General features: G+C 29.7%; 2 protein-coding genes and 1 long non-coding RNA gene across 3 annotated transcripts; all 3 read right to left on the bottom strand.

Moving 5' to 3' along the window:
- Positions 1–976: 976 nt before the first annotated feature.
- Positions 977–2,240, bottom strand: LOC108453435 (transcription repressor OFP7-like). The gene has a single exon (XM_017751535.2). It carries the CDS (start codon positions 2,075–2,077, stop codon positions 1,148–1,150), a length of 930 nt encoding a protein of 309 aa, XP_017607024.1. The 5' UTR covers positions 2,078–2,240; the 3' UTR covers positions 977–1,147.
- Positions 2,241–12,680: 10,440 nt separating this feature from the next.
- LOC108451181 (protein LIKE COV 1-like) lies at positions 12,681–15,039 on the bottom strand. The gene is made up of 6 exons (XM_017748907.2): positions 14,783–15,039; positions 14,357–14,409; positions 13,871–13,980; positions 13,298–13,465; positions 12,994–13,218; positions 12,681–12,899 (listed from the first exon to the last, which is right to left on the bottom strand). Exons 1-6 carry the CDS (start codon positions 14,924–14,926, stop codon positions 12,796–12,798), a joined length of 804 nt encoding a protein of 267 aa, XP_017604396.1. The 5' UTR covers positions 14,927–15,039; the 3' UTR covers positions 12,681–12,795.
- Positions 15,040–22,313: 7,274 nt separating this feature from the next.
- On the bottom strand, positions 22,314–22,854 carry LOC128292692 (uncharacterized). Its single transcript, XR_008282633.1, has 2 exons — positions 22,726–22,854; positions 22,314–22,578 (listed from the first exon to the last, which is right to left on the bottom strand). It is a non-coding gene; the product is annotated as an uncharacterized LOC128292692 (long non-coding RNA).
- Positions 22,855–23,084: the final 230 nt, after the last annotated feature.

Raw genomic sequence — 23,084 nt, 5'->3', positions numbered from 1 at the left:
TTTTTGGTGATTTTCCAAAGTTAGAACAGGGGAACCCGAATTCATTCTGACCTTATCTCACAAAATTCATTATATCTCATAATTTACAATTCAATTGCTTATATCGTTTCTTCTATAAGAAACTAGCCTCAATAATATTTAATTTCATATTTTATTCATCCTCTAATTCAATTTATACAATTTTTGGTGATTTTTCAAACTTAAACTACTGCTGCTGTTCAAAATAGTCTTAGTACAAAATGTTGATTTACTTTAATTTCAATTTAATTCTAACTAAATTCACTTACTTTTCTATCTTAATTCATACTTTATTTCTATTAAAATTTCATCCATACTCTCATTTAAATATTAAATTTCCAGCATACTTTCCTAATTTTAAAATTTCATCAATTTAGTCCCTACAACATAAAACTTATAACTTACTTTACAATTTGATCCTATTATCAATTCTAGCTTGAAATTTACTCAATTAAACCCTTAATTCACTATTCTATTCAACATGAACTATACTTGAAAATCTATAAACTCTCAAAATATCAACTTAATTTCATCAAAGTCTTGTTCCAAAGCTTCTAAAACATCAAAATTTAAGAAGAAATGACTTAATTGACTTACCAAATTAAACTTTGAGCATTGAAACCCAAATTTTCCTTTTTCTTTTTCTTTCTTTCTTTCTCCCTGTTTCTTCTCTATTTCGTTTGCTTTCATTCTGTTTCTTATGTTTCTTTACTTATTTATATAATATAATATATAATATAATATACTATAATATAATAATAATTTAATATATATTTTAACACATAAAAATCTCAGGATTTTTATGTTTATGCCGCCTCACTTAAGACAAATGGCATAATTGCCATTTTGGTCCTCTTCATTTTCTTTTAATCTACAATTCAACTTTCATTCTTTATTCAATTTAGTCATTTTTCCTAATTACTCTTAATTAAACTAAATTTACTTAATTAAACTCTAATTAACCACTCAATTGACTTTGTAAATATTTTTAATAAATATTTACGAATTCATTTTTCAAAAACGGATACCCAAAAATACACTTTTTCGGTAACGATAAAATTCGAGTCGTTACAAGTTCTTCACTCCTCACCATCTTCAATTTAATTAATACTAAGCGAGCGAGCTAGGCTTATTTCTCACAGAACAATGCTTCCCAAATCTCAGTGAAAGCCTCCACTATGATTCCATGATATTCCTTCGAATTCAGTGAAAGAAAACGCTGCAAAAGCTGCTCCAGATCTTTCGCTTCAAACATCTGTTTCTCCATTATCATCTCCAGCATCGACCTCTTGAAGTCTTCATATGGATCTTCCGATTTCTTCACCACCACTACGCTCTCCGCCACCTTCTCTTCCGCCGTCCTCGGCGATTCTATTGAACCTCTCCATGGTGGATTTTTATTCTCTGTTGACAATCCTTTGTGTTTCTTTGACCTTAATCTCTTCATCTTCTTCATGTTCCTGATTTTGATTTCCATGGGAGAGTCTTCGTCATCAGCCATTGATTGATCCAACTCAAAAGATGAATCATCAGAGAAGCTTCTCGAATTTGAAATTAGGGTTTCAGTCTCCTCACCTAATTCGCTACTGAAACTGAAGCATCCACTGTCAGTTGACGAAACAGTCGCCATTTTCGCCTTCTTCTTTTCCTTCCTATTGGCCTTGTATTTCCCATTGCTCTTACCAGAAACCGACGCTTCATAAGTTCTCCATTGAAGCTTAGAATTATGAGCTTTGGCCATTACCTGCAATTGAGTTGACTCAAAGCTAACATCTGGAGTGGTTGAATATCGACTTCTGCATGATCTTGCTGCTCGGCACCCGCAGTCGACTGAAGCTACCTTGGGTGACAAATGGCGTTTGACGAAAGAGTAGTCCGGAGTCGACGGCGGCGGCGCAGGGAAGCTCAGGTCCGAATATCCAACGTCAGATGCTTTAGGATTCACCGTAGATAGGAACGAAACAGAAGTCTCCGGCAACTTGGAAGGTTTCTTTGACCGACAGAATTGAAAATATGGTATAATACAAGAAAATTTAAGCTTGAAACAACGTTTAGCCATTAGAAGTTTGCTTACGAAGTCGTCAAAATTTCAGGGTCGAAGAGGGTTATATAATCGAAGAAAGGGCCGGCTATAAATTATTAAACTGACCAAATCCAAGAGATGATTATCAAGTTTATGTAAATTTTATACACTCTGAAAGCTAAGAGGTAATATAAAGTTTATAGTTTATATACACTCTGAAAGCTACGTAAGATGCTTTAGTGAAAAGTTGTGTTCGAAAACGTCTTGAATATTAGGTGAGCAGTCAGTGTATGAAAATCATCTCACTTCCTAAAATTCTACCTTAAGCCGTATCCGACACATTAACAAATTATAATTATATCACACTAAAATTAAACAAATAAATAATTACTCCTACCACCTGTATCATATATACATTTTTATTCCACAGCTGCAAGCAAAATAGTTAAGTTTATATTTGTTGTATTTACTTTTAATGGTAAGATCCGTCCCAACACCCAAACAACAAAGGTGGAGTTTTCTCAGGGTGATGAGTTATGGGAGGTGGACGCTTTAATTTCTAGATGCATGGCCTTATGACTGTTGAAAGAATTCAATGCGAGGCTAAAATCAACATATAAAGAGCAGCAGCATCTTTTTGGTGATCAAAGTTAGACTTGTTAACGTTAAAAAAGAAAAAAAGAAAAAAAGAGCTTATTATATAAAAAAAAAAAGCTTTTGATCCAATGTGGCACGAGACAAATATCGAAAAATTCAAGGAGCTTTTGGTGTGAATAAATTATAAGTTATGAGTTTAAGTGTAAATAGTAAAAGTTTTAAAAAAACATCTCATCCATTTCTTCTTAACATAGTTAGAATGAAAAAGAAAATGGGAGAGAAGAAAGAGCTTTTGGACTTTGAAGCAAGATTTGGCTTTTAGGCATCTCTCTTTAGGGTTTCGATTTGTTCGGATACATTTGAAGTTATGTTGATTTTGATTTGAGAGTTTTATTATTAATAAATAAATAATTTTGAGTTGTTAGAATAACTGTTCGATGTGAAAATTATCAAGTCATTAATTAAATTTATAGTATGAAGGATGAATTTTAATCTGACACTAAATGATTTTATGTATTAAGATAATCGAAATTTCAAAATGTGCTACTTGATACTGAAAATCCAAAAATTTAGGTATGATAATGTAGGTTAGTAAATTTGTGGCCTTTGATAATTGCATCTCCGATTTCTATAATTTCTGTATTAGACTTTTAATTAGCCACTATACATTTCATGCGGAAAATAATGATTTTATTTAATAATTAAATCATCCTAATCTCTAATTATCTTACAATAAAATATTTAGTGATTGTAGTAACCATAAATAATAAACAAAGATAACATTAAAACATTGGGTAGCGTGGTTGGGTCTTTTACCCAAAAGCAAATACATTTAAGCAGCGCGGCATCGTAGTTCTTGGATCTCAATACTCAGTTACCCATAAAATGAAGAAAAAACAAAAGTTCCGTTGCGAGAATCGAACTCTGGTCTCCCGGGTGAAAGCCAGACATCCTAACCGCTGGACAACAACGGGCTTGGAAATTCAAGTTTGAAATGTTTTTATAAATATATGTATAATTTAAAACGTCAAAAATTGTTATCACAAAATTGTTTGGTCGAAAAATTGAGTTTAATACTTTATCTAACAAAATCTACGCATTTTGGAAGCTTTATTCGTCCTTTTAATTAATGGATCTATAGAATGAATATTATATGATGAAACTCAGATCATCAGAAAGTTGTACAAAGGTACATTTTGAGGGTCCATGGGTGGTATTTGTATTAGGCTTCTATGTTCTTAGTGTAGTGATTTTATCATATATGCTTGTAATTTTCAGAACAAATTGGTTAATAAAATTTCATAATTAAATTATTATATTTTGTACCATGTCTTCACTAGTTTTTGCAAAAAAAACAAATATTAACACATAGTCACTGATTACCTACAGTTTAATTAATATTAAGTTGCATCATCGGGTCAAATTATTATGCGGGAAGACAACTTATATTAGTAAGTAATTGATTCAAGAGACTATTATATTGTCTATTAAGTCTAATTAGAGAGATATATTGTCTTAATTATTACAGCGGATGACTCATAGAAAGATAGACATATGTGTGATTGTATATATCGCAATACATCGGACAAGACCCAAGTTGAATTAATTTTGAATTCATTTATGGATAAATTCACTTCTGACATTCATAGTGTAGTTTACCTCAATCCCGAGTTAGTGACTAACAATATGTATGTTACTCATATACTTTGATATATTGAAAGCCTCAACTCAACTGATGTGAGAGTTGGAAGTTAGTATGTTGAGTATACAACTTAAGTGTGACAAATTCATTTACAATAGTGGAATTCATAGTTCGATTAAAGAGTAATTATATCCTCTCACTAGCATTGCATGAATTATAGAAATGGAACATGGCCACTGGCCATTCGTCAGGGACAAATGATTGTTATTACTATTTGTTAGTAATAATCTTTTTCACCATAGAAAGATGCAATGGTGGTCATGAGATAAAATAGGATCATATTTGGTCAACGGATCTAATCTAAAAAATTAAGGATATCTTATGAGAGTAACACACGAATGACAAGATCATTGGAAAAGCGAAAATATAAATTGCTTTCGTAATAGTATATAGTGGGGAGTTCAATCTTGATACTTTTAGTGGATTAACTGTATGACTAAATAATGATGTAATTAATAAATGAATATTCGAAACGTAATTTTAAATCGTTTAAGCCTTAATTATATATATCCAATAAGTTCCTCTGCTAGTTTGATACAACCTTATATGAATTGTATTTAGAACTGATATGATGAACAAATGAAAACAACGAAAGAGAAATATATAGCATGTATTACTATTCATAGTAAATGCATTTTCTCGAATGGAACGAGAGACTAATTAGATATTAATTTAATTTATTTAAATTATTATTTAATTGATTGCAATCAAATAATTGAGTTTAAAGTGATAATTAGTAGCCAAAATAATTTTACAGAATAAGGGATTAAATTTATTTATTCATGAATTTTAATACAGTAAAGTCATTATGACATTGAAGAAATTAAAATTGGGTTGATAAAATAATTTAATTAAAAAAACAACATTTTGGGAATAGAAAACTAATTAGTGGGTTGGATAATTATATGACCTTATTTTAATTAAAACTGGATTGCGTATATAATTGTACCTAATACAAGAAATGATCTAATGAGCACATTAATAAAGTAGTGGACGACACACTTAGTGTTCCTAGTGTGGGTATGTTGCACACCACATAGCTATCCTCAAACCTTGAATTGCTTTGAGTATGAGCTCAAACAAATCGAATCAAGTGCTTAAAATGAAAAATTTTCTTAAACTTTTGGTGGGAAAGTTAATTCTATCTATAAACTAGAAACTATTAATAGTTTCCCAGAGAATAGAATTTATTCTTTAAAATCAATTGTTGCTAGTTTTCAACAGAATATCAATGCTCTCAAAGTTGTGTGTTAATAGACTCATAGTTCTTATTTATAGAGAAACGGTACAAAAGTACTATTTGAATAAGGTCTAATTAAATAATAATATTTTAATAGAAAACAAAAGTTCCACTTGAAGTAGAACAAGAGGGCAACAACATGCCCTAGAAAATACTAAGTTCTGTATTGAGTATAATTATATGTGTTATCCAAACTTTTGAGCCTATTTGGGCTTTTCATGCATCCATTAAGCCAAATGATTAATATTGATGCCATAGATGTGTTCTATGTTTCGTGTATGAAGTAAATATTTAAACTTGTACGTACATTTTAGATTATACATTATTTGTGATGTATTGTGTATCTCAATTTATTTTTAAGATTTGATAATGAATTGAGTTATGAGCTTATATGTGATCTGAATTTTGATTTAAAATTTATAAACAACGTTTGTGTGAATAATAGTTTAATCGGTAATACCTCATAACCCTAATCTGGGGACGGATACGGGTTAAGGGTGTTACACGGCCTATGCACACCTCTAGGTACGATTCTTGTTTTGGCTAATAAATCTTTGGTTAATGGAGTTCGTTTCATGTCTAGGGGAAGGTGGTGAGGTAGGAAATCATGCTTCAAAGGTTTGATTCGAGTTAGAGATCATTTTCGTTAGCGGTAAGTCAGTTTTGTGTGTTTGGGTATCGTTTTAGTCTCTTGGTGTGGTTGCTAATAGGTTGGAATACACTGTTTTTAGGTTCTAGAGGGTTCGTGTTTGCAATAGCGTTGAAATGATACCAGGTGTGTACCTGAAACGTAGAAAACGAGGTTTTAGTAAAAGTAAAAAAACTACACTGTCGACACCACATGGGTGTGTGGTCTCCCGTGTGGAAGGCCGTGTGTCGATGAAGGCATGGCCGTGCACAGCACACGACCGTATGGTGGCTTGAGTGTGGCCGTGTGGGTCACACGGGCATGGCCAAGTTGGGCGTGTAGGCCCACACGGGCATATGGACTTTAGGCCAGGCCGTGGCTGTGTGGGCCATACAGACAAAGGCCAATTTGTGTGTGTGGGCCACACGGGCAAACCACACTGGCATATAGGCCCATAATTCTGAAATTTTTTTTAGGGTCGCACGGGTCGCTCCAATCGACTGTGGGCCTACTGTAGAGTTGGTAAGGTCTATCTATACCCTAAATTGTATGTTAGAACATTCTGATAGACTGAACTGTGTAGGATACTAAATGTATGCCTGAATATATTAATGTATGTGTATTTGTTATCTGTATGAGGCATGTTGAGCATGTTATATTTGCATTTGATTTCTGTATTTGTTATTGGTGTGGGGACTTATATGTATGGAGGAAGTATCTAATAGGCGTTAATCGCCTAAAATCTGGCAGCTTGGCTGTATATATATATTCTGATATGTGTCTTAAAGGCACAATGTGGTATGTAGGGATGGGTGGGTGTTTTAAACCCCACATGGTGTGATAGGATAGTCGAAGATGGTGTGTAGAGGATGGGGGTAGGACTTATACATTTCTGTATCTGTAATATGAATCTGGATCTAACTCTGAATCTGGAACTGTATTTGCTATTGACTGTGTATTTAAATTTGTATGTTTGTATGCTTAATTCTGTGGGTTGTACACTGAGTTTACGTAAACTCACATATGTTTTCTGTTCTGTTTAGGTAATCTACAGACCTAGGCGAATCGATGCGGCAGAGTCTTACAATGACCACTAGTCTACGAATTGAATTAATTAAGGGTTTTGTTTATTTATTTTAAAGGCTGTTTTTTATTTTTGGGAGTTTTGTATTAATTGGACTCTCCGGACTGTTTTCTGAATTTTTGGGTTTTTGTACTTTGTTTAATATTTTATCTGGATGACAAAGCATTTTTCCTTAAAAACGACGGTTTACACAACAAAGGTTTTTCTAAAAATATGGACTAATTTCTTGAAATGCAACGTTTTCGTAAGCTTCCGCTATTAAATAGGATTTAAGACTAGTTAATTAATTGAATGAACGTTTTGACAATAGATTAAGGCAATTAGGAGTTTTTAAAACTGAAATGGTTTTAACAGGTAAGGTCCAATATCAAAACCCATTCAATGTGACATCTTCGGATTTGGCCATAATGTCTATGACGGGTTTAGGGTGTTACACATTTTGTTTGGTTTCGATTAGTCTGTGAACTATTTATATTACCTACTAATGTCAGTTGTCTTTTCGCATTATGATTTGACTACATAATGCAATTTAATATTAGTTAAAATTAGTTGATCAATGAATAAATATTTGCATACATTTTACTTTGCGTGCAAAAACAGTTGAGGCCAAATACGAATGTTATTAATCTCTAATTAAGTTTTATTTAAATCAATCTGTCTGAAAAATTACAAGTATAAATTGACAAGTATACTACATTGAGACATTAGTTCCTAACAGGTTAGACACAATAAGACTGTTATTAGCGTTAACAGCATAGAAAAATTGGAAAATGTTTCAACATGATGTTAAATCAATATTTTTGAACGGCTATCTTTAGTAGGTTATCTATATTGAACAACCTAAAGGTTTTGTGTGTTGGAGGATTGGGTTTGGAAAACATAGTGGAAAATAGGTTTAAAAGAAAACTAGAGTTCTAATTTTTTTTTTCAAAACAAGAATTTGGTTGTGTTATCTAAAGTAATAAACACTTAATCAAAATTCGTACTTTTTTATTCGTCTAGGATGAATGCTTCGATTGAGTGGTTTTCTCCGTTGTCCTCAAGCTCACATTTGTAAAGTGTGGGCTCGCTTCGAATCAATAATTTTTTTCACAAAATAACCAGTGGGGGTAATTTTGCAATTTTTTTAAACTTTTAGGGTTAAGTTGTAAATAAAAAATATCTCTCAAAATTTCCTAGAATAATTTCTTCAGATATTTTCCTCTCTATAACTTTTCTTGAATTCAAGTGTGTGAGAATAATGACTAGACTCTCTTTATATAAGGAGAATTTAGAGAGAGGTCAACAAGAATTAGAATTAATTACATAAATATTAATTTATAAAATATTATCTAGATAAATATTAAATTAAATTTAATATCTCATATTAATATCTAGACAAATATTAATTAAATTTAATATTGAATTCATTAAAACAATATTATCTTTGGAAAAGTTAATTTGAAATCAAGTTACCCAGTAGAGTCCCATTAGGAGTCTAATTTTTCCATTGCTTTACCATCGAAGAACTGCCACCGCTGACCGTCCACCAGCCATCAGATTCCATCTTCAGTGTGACTCCCCCGGCACCTTAAATCGTCATCATTTTGCTCGAATGGGCTTAGTTGGTTCAATTGTTATCGGTTTAGTCCAAGCTAATGACGGTCCAACCGGTCTGACCTAGCCACTGGTTGGACCATCGACCTAGTTTCATACATAGGGTCCGGTTCAACCAATTTTTGGGTTTTGGTCTCGGGTTTTAGTTCTCGAGTTCAATTTTTAATCTCGGGTCCAATTTTCAAGTTCAACCCATTAGGGCAATTATCTGACTCGAAAATTAATTTTTAAAAATATCACATTTATTTTAATTAATTTAATTTTACTTAATTAAAATTAATTTTTTTAAAAATCACTAAGATTTTCCAAATTAATCTTTTAAGAAGAATCTTTAATCAAATTTTCTAATTGAACAATTCACACTATCACCCATTTTAACTCCATGTTGAATAAATAGACTCGACTAAATTATTTCCAGAAGTCCTAGAATCTTCTTCTGATTCAAATGTAGTCTGACCGAGCTTCTGTTGAGCTAGTAGAGGGACCAATAGAACATATACAATTAGACTTGAGTAATTGCAATTATGTCTAGAAGCATTGTTCTGATAATTTACAATTTACTTAATCATGAAGTGAGTCCACAAGAAACACCATGATTGAAAACTCCTTATTATATATTCTATATGAAAGCAATTCATTGATCTGTTTTGTCCAATGACCTCGTCATGTATGTGTTACCTTCATATGATATCATTGATTCCGTTGAGTTAAATTCGTTCACTCAATGCAATCCTATTTTATCTCATTGTCACCATTGTGTCTTCTTAATGATTAATATGGTTATTGTCAACTAATGACTGTGATAAATTGCTCGTTAGAAAACAAGCAACCCATAGCCACGTTCCATTTTTATCAATCCACACAATGCCAATGAGAGGATATCGTTAACTCTTTAATCAAGCTATAAATTCCATTGTTGCTAGTAAAGTCATGTTATGCACAAGTCATGTACCCAATATACCGATTATCGGCTAGTTCATTTTTAGAGCATAAGACTCCACTTATATCAAAGCACATGATTTACATATGCACAGTCAGTGACTAACTCAGGATTTAGGTAAGTCGCACCATAAACGCTACAAGTGAATCAATCCGCAAACGGATTCAAAATTAATTCAACTTGTGTCCAATCCAATGTATCATTCTTCCAATTAATACATCTATGTCTCTGCCCGTTAAGTCAACTGGTCTGATAGCCAAGACTAGCCATCTCCCTAATTTGAATTGTAGATGACATAATAATCCTTCTATGTATTTGAATCGAATGCTCATTTTGATTCTTTTACGAGATTACAAACTTGTTTAAATTATCTATTCAAGTAAGTTATCTTTCTTGAAATATAAACGTTCTTATAGTGCCACGTATCATCAATTTGAACTTAAACAATCAATGAGCTAATATTTGCTTGTCATAATCTCACTATGTATGCAAATCATGAAACATAGAAACACAAAAGATATAATAGTGAAATGTGAAATTAACGTTATCTATTTATTCATTGTTCATACATAGAAAACAGTTACATGTTTACTACAATATGAGTATATTTCCCAACATTGTCGCTAAAGGGAATGAAGACAAAGTTTATCTACTAAAGAAGATCTGTATGGAATGAAACAAGCTCCAAGAGCTTGATATTCTAGAATTGATGATCATTTTGTTGAGTTTGGAATTCAAGAAGAGTCTTAGTGAGGCTACATTGTATGCCAAAACTACTGATAAAAAAGACTTATTGGTTGTCTCTCTGTATGTTGATGACTTATTAGTTACATGGAGCAGCTCTAAATTGGGGCAACAATTCAAAGATCAAATGATAAAGGTATTAGAAATGAAAATTTTGATGGAGATGTCCTATTTCCTTGGAATCGGGATTTCTAAATTCAAGCAAGGAATTTTCATTTCTCAACAAAACTATGCCAAGAAAGTGCTAAAAAATATTCAACATAAAGAATTGCAAAATTGTTAGCACTCTTGGATTAAAATGAGAAGCTTAACAAAGATGTTGGCTCCACCATAGTTGATGAAACCAATTATAGAAGGCTAATTGGTTGCTTATTGTATTTGATAGCAACTAGATCAAACATAATGTTTAATGTCAATCTTACTCCCAGATTTATGCATTATCTTAGAGAAGCTCGCCTCAGAATTGGAAAAAGAGTGTTGAGATACATTAAAAGGATAATTGATTTTGGTGTTTTATTCTAAAAGTTAGTTGAAGTGAAATTGTTGGGCTATATAGACAATTATTGGGTTGGATCCTGTGATGATATGAAAAGCACTTCAAGCGACTTATTTATGCTTGGTTTAGGTACATTTGCATGGTACTCTAAAAATAAAGAAATTATGACACAATCAACTGCAGAAGTAAAACTTATTGCAGTTGCAGTCACTGTAAATCAAGCAATTTAGTTGGGGAAATTGTTAAAAGATTTGGGCCTGACTCAAAATAAAATAGTAAAAATCAGGTGTGATAATCAATTAGTTGTGTCAATGGCAAAAATTCCAGTTTTCTATGGACAAACCAAGCACATTAAATCAAGTATCATTTTGTTCAAGAAGTTGAAACAGAAAATGAGTTAAGTTGATCCATTGCAACTTAGGGCTAGTTTGGCAATGTTTTTGAAAAGTGCTTTTGAAAAGTACTTTTGAAAAGTACTATGAAAAAGTACTTTGAAAAAGTACTTTTGAAAAGTTTGGTTTAAAATTTGAGTGTTTAGCATTCTTTGTCAAAAGTACTTTTGAGAAATAAAATGTCCATTTTAGACATGTTATTATCAAGTAACAAATATGCATTTAAATAATATTTAAATTAGTTAATATTATTATATTTTAGTAAGAATATAAAAATTATTATAACTTCTTGTTAATATTTTAATATATAAAATATAAATTTTAAATATTTTAAGCAATAAATATTAATTATTTATAAAATTTAATTAGAATATATAAACTATATTTTAAATATTTAAATATAACTATTAAATATTTGTAATTAGTATTTTAAAAATATTTTTATTTTTAATTAATGATTTTAACACATTTGTAATTAAGTACTAAGAAAAAAAGGAAAGTACTATGTTATTGGAAGGGTGAAAAAGTAATTAAGTATTAAAAGTGTTTTTGGAGAGGAAAAGCTAAAAATTTTAGCTTCTCCTTTTTAAAAACATTTCTAAAAACTAAAATTTCATTTCAAAACAAATTGTTTCAAGACAACTTTTCTTCCAAAAATGCTTTTGGAGACAGAAGTATTTTTAAAAAGTAATGTAAAACTGGCCCTTAGAAGACCAACTTGCAGAGATATTTTGACTAAAGTTTTACCGAAGGCAAAATTTAAAGCATTAAGGAGAAATTTTGGTGTATCCATTAAAAATAGAAAGGAGGAGTGTTGAAGATAATGTTATTTTTAATGTTTAAAATATTGTTAATATTGTTTTATTTTAATTAGATTTGTTGTTATATTTTAGTGACCAATCATTGGATAAGCTTTAGGATAAAAATGTTGACTAGGATTTAGATAAGTATTATATTTTGGATAAGAGCAATGATTGGTGGTTAAGAATTAGGATATAATTTAGATAAGAATTTGTAAACATGCTTGGTTAAGGCATTTCAAGTAAGAAAGAAAGAACAAAAAAAGTTTATTCTTGCATTTCTCTCTTTCTTTGAGTTTTCCTCTGAAAGTTCTTGTTGCTTCTTCTCTCCCTTCCAACATTATCTTACGAGGCAAAAACGAAAAGGAAAGAAGCACTAATTTGAAGAAAAAAAAAAAAGAAACTAAGAACTACCATCCATTGTACTATATATATGTTTTCAAATATTGATTTCTTGAATGAATTGAGTGTATGCTTGGTCCAATATGTATATATAAGAAACAGAAATTAAGCTCTAATTATTGTTAATCCATTTTCATACTGATGCTTCAAAATTGACTGTTCTTGTTGCTGAAATGCCGGAAGGATCAATCATAGTGAATAATTTAGGCACAGACATGCCCCCAGAGATAACAATTTCTGCAGCAAAAACACTTGAAATTATTAATAAAGGACGATTCGATTTTCATTTCGAGTTCAAGTTTAAGTTTGAGCTTGGATTTTGGTTTCATACCGATCCCCTCTCGAACGGATATATTAGGCCTCAAAATATCATTTGAACTAATGAGAAGGACATCACCAAGATACAAATGATTTGTGGGAACATAAACACAACAAAGTTCTTCTTCACCAATACCCTTTTGAAGAACAACTGTAGAAGTAATGAAACCAAACATATATTGCCCCTTACCAGGATGCCGAATGATTGCGACTTCTTTGAAAGCATTAGAATTCTGATCTGCAAGTCGATATATTTGGTGTCGCTTTCGAGTTAGTTCGGAAACTACGGACGACAAATATACAAAGAAAGACTTTACCTGGTGAGATTGCAGCACTTATTTGCTTTGAGGCACTATAAATATAGCTCACGAGCGGCATCTTCTTAATGAACAATTCGCCGAGAGTAAGAACCGAAGCCCCCACCCAAGATGACATGAAAATGCCTACTAAAAAGATAAATGTGATGGATGTAGCAAATCCTAGACCTGCATCATGTTTCCAAAGCAAAAATTATATAGCCTGACATCTGATAAAGGTTAGATTAATTTAACTTATAAGATCGGTCATGCCTTATGATGATTCAGATAAAATACAATGGCACTGCTTCTCGAGATTCCTTTAGATAATGAAGCATTGATTCTAGGTTAAGTTTCAAGAAGGACTCGGTCGAGTTTTATACATATACCATATACCAACATCAGTATGTTCAAATTTTCTATGTTTCTCTCTATATTTGAAAGGTCATATCTTTAAACCCATGCTCGAAAATGTATAGTATAGAATACAAGTACTTAAAAGAAAAATGAAGAAACGTAGCAACATGGAGGTGATGAACTCAATCAACAAATAAGTTAAAAATGATCCAAGGAAAGGAAGGAAATTTGCCTTACCAAAAATATTGATGCCTAGGTGATCATAGACTGGGGAGAAGAAACCATCAACGAGATGAATAAAACCCCAAGTAACATAGAATGTAATGGCCAGTGGAAAAAGTATGACACTGCAACAAAATATCACATTTCGTCACAAACAAAATTCAAAGAATCTCGATTATTTTTAACGTTTTATGATCTTGAATATCATTTTCAAGCTAATTAATGAACTCATGGATATGAACTAAATGCTCACTGATAACTTCGAATATGTACTGTAGCCTATGTTACTTTGGTGCGAGTGTCTGGTTTAGGTAATTGTATGTGTAGGATACGGAGTATGTTCAATTCTTTTTCCAAAATTTTCAGTGTATTTGAAGAATACTAAAAGATTCATATTCTTGCATGGGCTTGGACATGTTAAAAAATAAGAGTCAAATCAATGCTATATAGGAAGCCAAGAGAAGAGCAAAATGTACAAGGTTGAAGATGAAAAGGACTTACCACCCAGTCATAAACTTTTTCCATGCCCAGCTACGGATTACTTTTAAAAATGCCTGTGCCAGAATGCAAAACAAAGTTAAAACCATATTCACAAACAAGAAGCTGCAAGAGACTTTTATTGTCAGATTTTGATAAAGTATTTCATAAATAATCGAAAGATCACAAGATTTTCATAAAAGGATTGCAAATAATAGGTTCCAAGGATTGCAAATAATAGGTTCCAACTTCAAACCTAAATGCCATCTCCGAACCAAGCCACGGGTTCGAACAATGTTGTCTACATTTTGTGTAAAAGGGTCACAAAAGATGGGATTCAAATCCCAAACCTGATGTAATCTTGCATAAATGGGATCTAAGTGGAAACGAAACAAATCATGATGCAATTGCATGCACATGCATGTCGATGAAAGAAAGAAAGGCAAGCACCTCGCGACCATGGGAGGTGGAGGAGATTGTAGGAGTAGGAGGAGAGGAGGAGGATTTGGAGTCTTCATCGTCGGAGATGGTTGCGACGGGGATAAGCAACTCTCGATCTTTATCCCTCTCCCTATCCCTCTCTCTCGTCCCCATTCCCTTCCTTTTTGACCCTTTCTTTCCTTCCTTGTTTGCCTTTATCTTTATTTCTCTCTCTTTCGTCGACTGAGTGTAGCCAACTATCGGATCAAGGGTTGTTATTTGTTAACAAGGTTATTAGAAAAATATGTTAACCTAGAATTAAATTCACCCATAACTCGAGGTATTTAAATTTATAATTTACGATTTTTATGGCACGAAAAATGATTAATATAGTATACTCTTTATATTAAAATTTAATTATTTTGTAATATATTTTAAATGTTCAGCATAATGATAAGGTATTTATTTATTATTATATTATTTATTTTAAATATTAAATATGTAAAAATCGTAAATAAACTTATTTGAGATTTATATTTAATAAATTTTAAATTGAATTTCATCAACTCAGCTTAATTACATAATGTACTTACATGATAACATAAGTTGAAATGATCATTTAATAGGATAAATTTGAACTTGTTGCTCCACCAACTCGAACCCAGGACGTGGGTATGAGGTAAACACAATCGATAAATAATACATTGAGATTCAAACTTGTTGCCCCTCAAAAGCGGTGCACTTATAAATGTGCAAAATCAATTCGAGTCCAATAACTTTTTTTGAAATATTGGTCAAGTTATGTTACTTAGTACTTATATTTTAATTTTATCAAACCTTTTAAATTTTAAAATTTTAGTTTTAATAAAAAATAGTAGTCGCTAAATTTGTTGGGTTAAATTATACTATCATTCCTATATTGTGTGTAAAATTGTAAAACTAATCTACATTCTCCAGTTAAATCATTATTAATCGCAATATTTTTTGAATTTCAAAATTTCAGTTTTAATACAAACAACAATCGATAAATCTACTAATAGGTTTTTCGTGAGTAATATATAAAAGTAACAAGTTGACTTGACATTATACATATAATAATGTGTTTGCCACATCAAATTTTAAAAATAACAAAATTTAACTTAATAAATTTAATAGCGATCATTTGATTTATTCTAAAATTTTAAAATTCTAAAAAGCACATAATTAAAAGTGAACAATTAAAATACAAAAACTAAATAAACAATTTATACATAATAAAGAGATTAATAGCAAAATTGCACTTAAAATATTTGTCCAAATCCATTTAAACTCATACTTAAATTCTATAACAACCCAATATTAACGCAAATGGTGAAGTCCAAATGAAAGGTTAAGAGGAAATCAGTAACATGTTGATATGTTGTTTTTTTTCTTATATATATATAATTGGACCTTCTTTCAGATGTTCATGATTTGCAGGCATACACGCCATACAAGAAGAAGAAAATGCCAAATACAGGTGATAAGAGAAAATCGAACAGAACATAGAGATGGGTTCATGCAGCAAATAAGTTCCCAACCAGGGATACATTTAGCAACATTTATGTTTTACAATTTGTTGGTCCATGTGTAAAACATCTGCTAGTCTCTCGTAGTTGTTCCAATATCTTTAGAAATAGCAAACTCCTTTAAAGTTTAAACTAAATATTAAATAATTATAATATTATTGATATATATTTTAAATATGAGAAAACTCATATTAGGATGATCTTAAAATCAAAATTTTAGTTTACAATAAAATTTTATCACATCATCAAATTTTAAATATACTGAAATTATTACTATACACTCATCCATTGAGAAATTATTTTATAGACCTTTTCCATCACATTATTCATTGTCCCTTTTCAATTATTTAATAACATTTCAACAATTCTTTTCATATCATTGACACATAATTTTGGTAATTTTTTTACCCTGAACCTCGAACATTGGACCTTAAATCTCAAATCTAAATCCCGAAACTCAAGGTTTAAGATTTAAGATTTAAGATTTAATATTCCAGTTTGAGATTCAGGGTAAAATAATTATCAAAATTATATGTCAATGATATGAAACAAATTGCACAAAAATTACTATTTTTTTTAAAAAATTAGTTGCACAAAAATAAAAAAAAATCAACTTATAGAAACAAAATTATTAAAATTTTGTAAAAGAAGAAAGAAAAATTTAATTATTTTAAATAATTTAATTAAAATTAAATTAAGTTGAAGAATATATTAAATATAGATAAGTGTATAATAATGCTTTGCTATCTTTAAAATTTAATGACATGACATTATTTTATTGGTGTCTAAAAATTATGCTTTTAGATGATACTAATATAATTTATTCAATTTTAAATATAGTATATTAGAATTTAAAATATACTAAATAGTATATAGGAATATATTTTATGATATTTAATATAATTTTACAAATGAATCAACATATAAATAATAACCAATCTGATTTTTTAAATAAATAACCAATACAAACTAGTGAAGAACAACAAATACCAGAATATATGAAAATGAACTTGAAAAAGCCATGACCAGTTCTTCAAATCTTATCTTGAACTTCCCCATGCCTTTGGTATACCGATTTGCCACCATTACCAACCTTAGGAACTTGCACAATGGCATAGTTTCATAGCATGAAAGCAAGCCCTAACAATATCAATCAAGAGTTCAGACCTATCGAGGCAATGGAGATAAAGTTAAAGCAGAAGATCAGGGAAAATGAATGAAGAATGACAAATAAGAAGCAGAGGGTTATGGCAGAAACATCAAGAACAAAATGAAGAGTTATACACTAAATAAGAATAAGAAAAGTTAAGGAGAGAATACAACCCGTTTGGATTTGACCGATTAAAGGGGTTTGAGATGTCCATTTGATGATCCCAACTGTGAAAAGCTTCCTTGGATGGTAAAGATCATCATACTGGAAAACGAGACCTATCTGGTGGGAAATGACGACGGATCGAGTTTCCTTTTATTCTATTTTTTTGGATTTTTCGAAGGTTTTGAATTGGGTTTGAGGAAATCTAAGCCGAGAAACGTGAGTGGAGAGACAAGGAGCGTCACTTTAGGGGCTTCCAATCTGTGGAGGTCAAATGGCGTCAGCGGCAATTTGGAGGGGCAGTGACTAGGATTAGGAGAAGAGATGAGAAAAAGATAAAAAAAAGTAAAGGAGGATAGAAAGTAAAGAAACGGGAAAGAAAATGAAAGAAGGAAAAATAATAATAATAAAATCAATTTTAACCTATTTTTAAAAAGTATTTTTATACTTTATTTTATTAATGAAAATAATTAAAATAATTTTATATAATTTTAACTTTTTAAATGTAATAGCTTTTTTATTTTTATTAAAATTAATAATTTTAAAATTTTTAAAAGTTTTAATTATTTGTTAACGTGACATATACATGATTATATTAATAAAATTAATAGCTATTAATTTCTCATTTATTTTAGACAAATTTGAAAATGAATATAAACTTAAAGATTAAAAAATTAAAATTATGTTTTGAGCTAGTTTAAAAAAGTATAAATTAAAAAAAAAATAAAAGCGTAATTTTTTATATTTTAAATTTGAAGCCTTGTGTTTATTCAAAATTTTCATACTTGAGTTGACAAATAAGGTTCATGGAAGTTTCGGTATTGGTTGAAGACTGCAAAAAACTTTGAAAGTTTGACCCAAATGTAACCGAGTTGACATGAAATCAGTTGCGAAAATTCAGCCATGACGTGGCTTGATCAGGTCAATGTTGACTTTATCAAATCCAACTTCTAAAGCAGATAATAAACAAACTTCTTTCCATTTTTGAAACCATGTACACGCTTTTTTGAATATTTTGTTTTTTGTCTGATTGAATATTTGGAAGCACCGGGATTATGAACGCAATTTCTTAATCTTCACGATTAAATTTTGGACAAGAGTTTAAGGTAGGCTTAATCCATTTTTTTGGTTTTTAAGTCTTTAAATTTGTATTTTTATTAAATTAAATTATGTTAAAACAGATAGAAAAATTTATGTTTTTAATTTTATTGAAATAACATATACGTAGAGATGATACATCAACTTTAATTAATTTTTAAATTTTAAAATTTAAAAATAATATTAAAAATAATTAGAATTATTAAAAAATATAAAACGTTTTAAAATATTTTTAATTTTAAAATTTTAATTAAATGTTGACATGTTAATCACACGACAATCTACATGTATCGTTAGCAAAGTTAACAAATGTTAAAATTTTTATTCAAATTAAGATAATTTAACAAAAATTGTAAGTTTAAGGAATAAAATAATAAAAAATTAAATGAAGGATTAAAATAATTTTTAATAAAATTAGAGGATAAAAAGTCATTATACATTTAAGTTAACATGAATAGATATAACATACATTAGGGTACAAGTACAATAACATTGAGTGATAATTATAAAATTTATATTAAACATTATAAAGTACGACTCCATTAACATAACTTATCGTAAACTAGACGCTTTGGGCAAGGCCCGTATATAGTAGGATTTAGCTCGATATAAATTTAAATAGGCCTCATTGGCAGGTATAGTATATTTTTTACGTCACACTTATAGTTACTATTACAATTATAATTAAAAAAATTACGTTACTTAAATAAAAAAACAAATGGATTCACTACTAATAAAATTCGAACTAAGTAGTGCAAACGACAGAAATTAAGAGAAAAGTTATGGGAAAACTGTTGAGAAGTCAAATTAAGCAGCAACATATAAATATTTTTATTGTTCTGTGTTTTCGGTAGTTCAGTAGATTGGAGTAAAGTTTTGGGATTAAGCTTAGTTTAATAATGATTCTTAAAAAGTATTTTTGGGAGAAGTTAAAATTGTCAGTTTATTAAGAAATTATTTATTTAGGAATATTTTTGTTTTAAAAGTATTTTTGTCCTTAAAGTACTTATTAAAATAATACTGAACATAAAAAATGATTATATGAAATTTTGATTCTACATCATCTCTATCTTTTTCAATAAAAGATGACAAATTAAATTTTCTCTTAATTTTAATATTTTTAGTTTGATTAGAATTTTTAATAAAAAATTTAATTTATTATTCTCCTATTAAAAATATATAAAAACGACAAAAAAATTATAATTTCATACCATCTATTTTCTACTAAACATACCCTCATCAATTCAAGGTGGGTAAAACTTTACAAAAGTAAAAATTTATGAAAAGACACTGGATGGCAACAACGAGAAGAAAATGGGAGTGTAAAAAGTCTCGTGTTTAAATTTAAAAAGTCAAATGATATGTTATCATGTTTAAAGCAAGATAAATTCAAAGGAATAATGGGTTTACAGCTGGACAACTGTGGCCTGGTAAAGCAAAATCAAGTGTGGGAGAATTGAAAGGCCATATGTGTGGGTCATTATCACCTACCCATTTGCATGCATGGAACATGCAAAAGCATCACGGCACTCCAGAAGTGCAATAAGAATTATAGATATAACATAATTAGATGGTCAAAATATCGGAATGACTTGTTCTACATTGACGGCCGTATGAAACGCGTTTGACTTGTGAATTAATATATAATAATTCACACTGATTATTTATTTATCCTTTTATTCAACTTGGTTGAACAACGTAACTCACAGCTACAATTTACTTGGACTTGGGGTTTGCTTTTACACGTTCAACACAATATGTATCGTACAATGTTATGATTCTAGACACTGGTAGGGGGCAAGATTTGATATTCTAAATGTGTACTACAGAAATTAGTGGAAATGTAACCCACCATCAAAGTGTCCAAACACAACTCCTCTTCTTACATGTTTTTTATATGGCACACACTTTGCCTTTATTTTTATTTTTTTTTTCATTTTTGGTGGTTTTTGGGAAATTCTCACATACTCAAAACATTAAATTGAGGATATTAGATTTTATTTTTATAAAAATGTCAATTGAATTTAACTTTTGAAAGAATGCACATTAATGTAAAATATTTTGTTTATGAAAATTATAGGGTAAACTATAAAATAGTCATTTTTGTTTACATTAGATTACATTTAGTCATTTATATTTAAAATGTTACGAAGTGATCACTTTATCTTTAAGCTCCGACGTGGCAGTCCAAATTAAATTTATTTAATTAAAAACTTATTTTCATCCGATAGCTGGACATCTAAGTTGGTATTTAAAACCTATTTGGACTACCACGTAGGACTGTTGTTAAGAAGGTAATGAAATTTAACGATAAAATAACCACTTTGTAACAAAACAATAACATAAGTGACTAAAACATAACATTTCAAATATAAATAATTAAAATATAATATAAGATAAACAAAAATGATTATTTTATAATTTATCCATTTATACTATCCTTTCAATCATATTGTTTTCAAAATTATTGTTAAATTTATAATGGGTTTGTTTGTGGGCACTATTTCTTTTGACTTCGGTGCACCACAGAAAGTGGGGAATTATGCCACTTGCAGTCCCAACTTCCCATTAAATTTATATTTTCTCAAATTTGTATTTTAGTTGAAATTGATTATACACTTTATACTTCAAATAATTTACTTAAAACCCTTGAATCCAATTATTATTATAATTACTTAAACTCTCGACCATCTACTTTTGTTTAATTGAACACTCAAGTTTTTTCAATGGAATAAAAAAATTTAAAATATATTTAATTATAATAAAATGAAAATTTTTATCAAAAAAGAAAAAGAAAAAATAGAAAATATAAAAAATTAAACTTAGAACCTATATCAATCAAAGATAAAGAATGGTATGAAACTGTGATTTTACGTTATTTCTATTTTTTTTCAATAAGAGAATAACAAATCGATTTTTCCTCATTATTTTTAGTTGAATTTGTCATTCTCCTATTGAAAAGAAATTGGAATAATGTGAAATCATAGTTTCATACAATCATTTCTTATCAATCAAAATTCATAAAATAATTATAATTTATAAGTCATAAATAATTGCACAATGCAAGTATAATTCTGAGCTGGAAACATATATGGATTGTTCCATCATATTAGGTGGTGGACATTGAAATAATGTCATGGATGTATTCTTAGTTTCTTACAAAAAGTCATTTTGGCAAACACAATAAAGTCAAAAGCTTTAAGTTCATTGAAAAAAACTGTATTTCACACGCACACATCTTACCTAAGATTTAGTCTGAACAAATTAGGTTAAGAATATGATGAATAATAATTTTGGATAGGTTTAAATTTATTTTAAATTTTCGATTTAGTGATAAATTTACTCTAAAATTTGTTTTTTATGTTATTTTTATACCTATTTATTTCAAAAAATTTAGAAAAATCATTTATATCAGCAACAAAGAATACATATATTATCATGCAAGTTATTATATTAATACCATTAAAATTTTAATAGTTTTCTCAATTTTTCATCCAAAATAATAATTTGACTAAAATTTGAATGTTGAAGACAAAATGACTCAAAAAGATTAAGACTAAAATGGTAATATAAATAAATGTTAAGGGCTAAATGTTGAAGAAAATTGAACTAAAGGCATAAATTTTAATATATAGAAAATTTTAGTACAATTCTCATAGTGCTAAAACAAATTGGAAAATTAAGAAAATAAAAAGAAAGCTATATTCACTTGGAACTAAAAAATTAGAATGAATTTAGAAAAGTGTAAAAGAGATTTCATTAAAAATTTTCTTTGTGGAATTCGAACTTCGTTGAAGTCTTGTGGGAAAAATCAGAAGCCAGTTGTCTCAACTCCTTGGTTAGTGCTGGTGCCCCACAGTAGAAAACTCCTGCAATATTCATTGAATTCAAAACCATATCAATAAATAATACAACACTCAAAAAAGATAACTTTATTTTATCAACTACTGGTGACGGGATATTAGAAGGAAAAAAAAAACGGGTTGGTGAAAAGGTCAGGAAAAAAGTAGACTGACCAATTCTGGCGTCAGGATGATGTAGGGCGATCTTTTTGTAAACTTGACGCCAGTTAGGCTTGGCGAAGTGAGATTTCACTCGAGTTCCGGAGACGACGTCGACGCCGTTCTTGGCGTGGTGAAGTGTTATTTAAGCAAATGGTTAGTTTCAATATAAGACTATTGCAAATTATATTTAATAGTTGCAATATGATGATTTGGTACAATTTATTTTCGCATTAATGTTACAAATATTATTATTATGTTATAATTTGTATGTATATTAATTGAACTTCTATGATACTTACTAAAGTATTAGTCTAATTGAATATTGTTATATCACATGCTCAGAATGAATAAGTTATTTACTTAATTAGACT

The sequence above is a fragment of the Gossypium arboreum genome, chromosome 5, assembly GCF_025698485.1.
Source record: "Gossypium arboreum isolate Shixiya-1 chromosome 5, ASM2569848v2, whole genome shotgun sequence".
In the NCBI taxonomy this organism is placed as follows: domain Eukaryota; kingdom Viridiplantae; phylum Streptophyta; class Magnoliopsida; order Malvales; family Malvaceae; genus Gossypium; species Gossypium arboreum.
The sequence above is the reverse complement of the archived record's forward strand: the minus strand, read 5'-3'. Positions and strand labels throughout refer to the sequence as shown.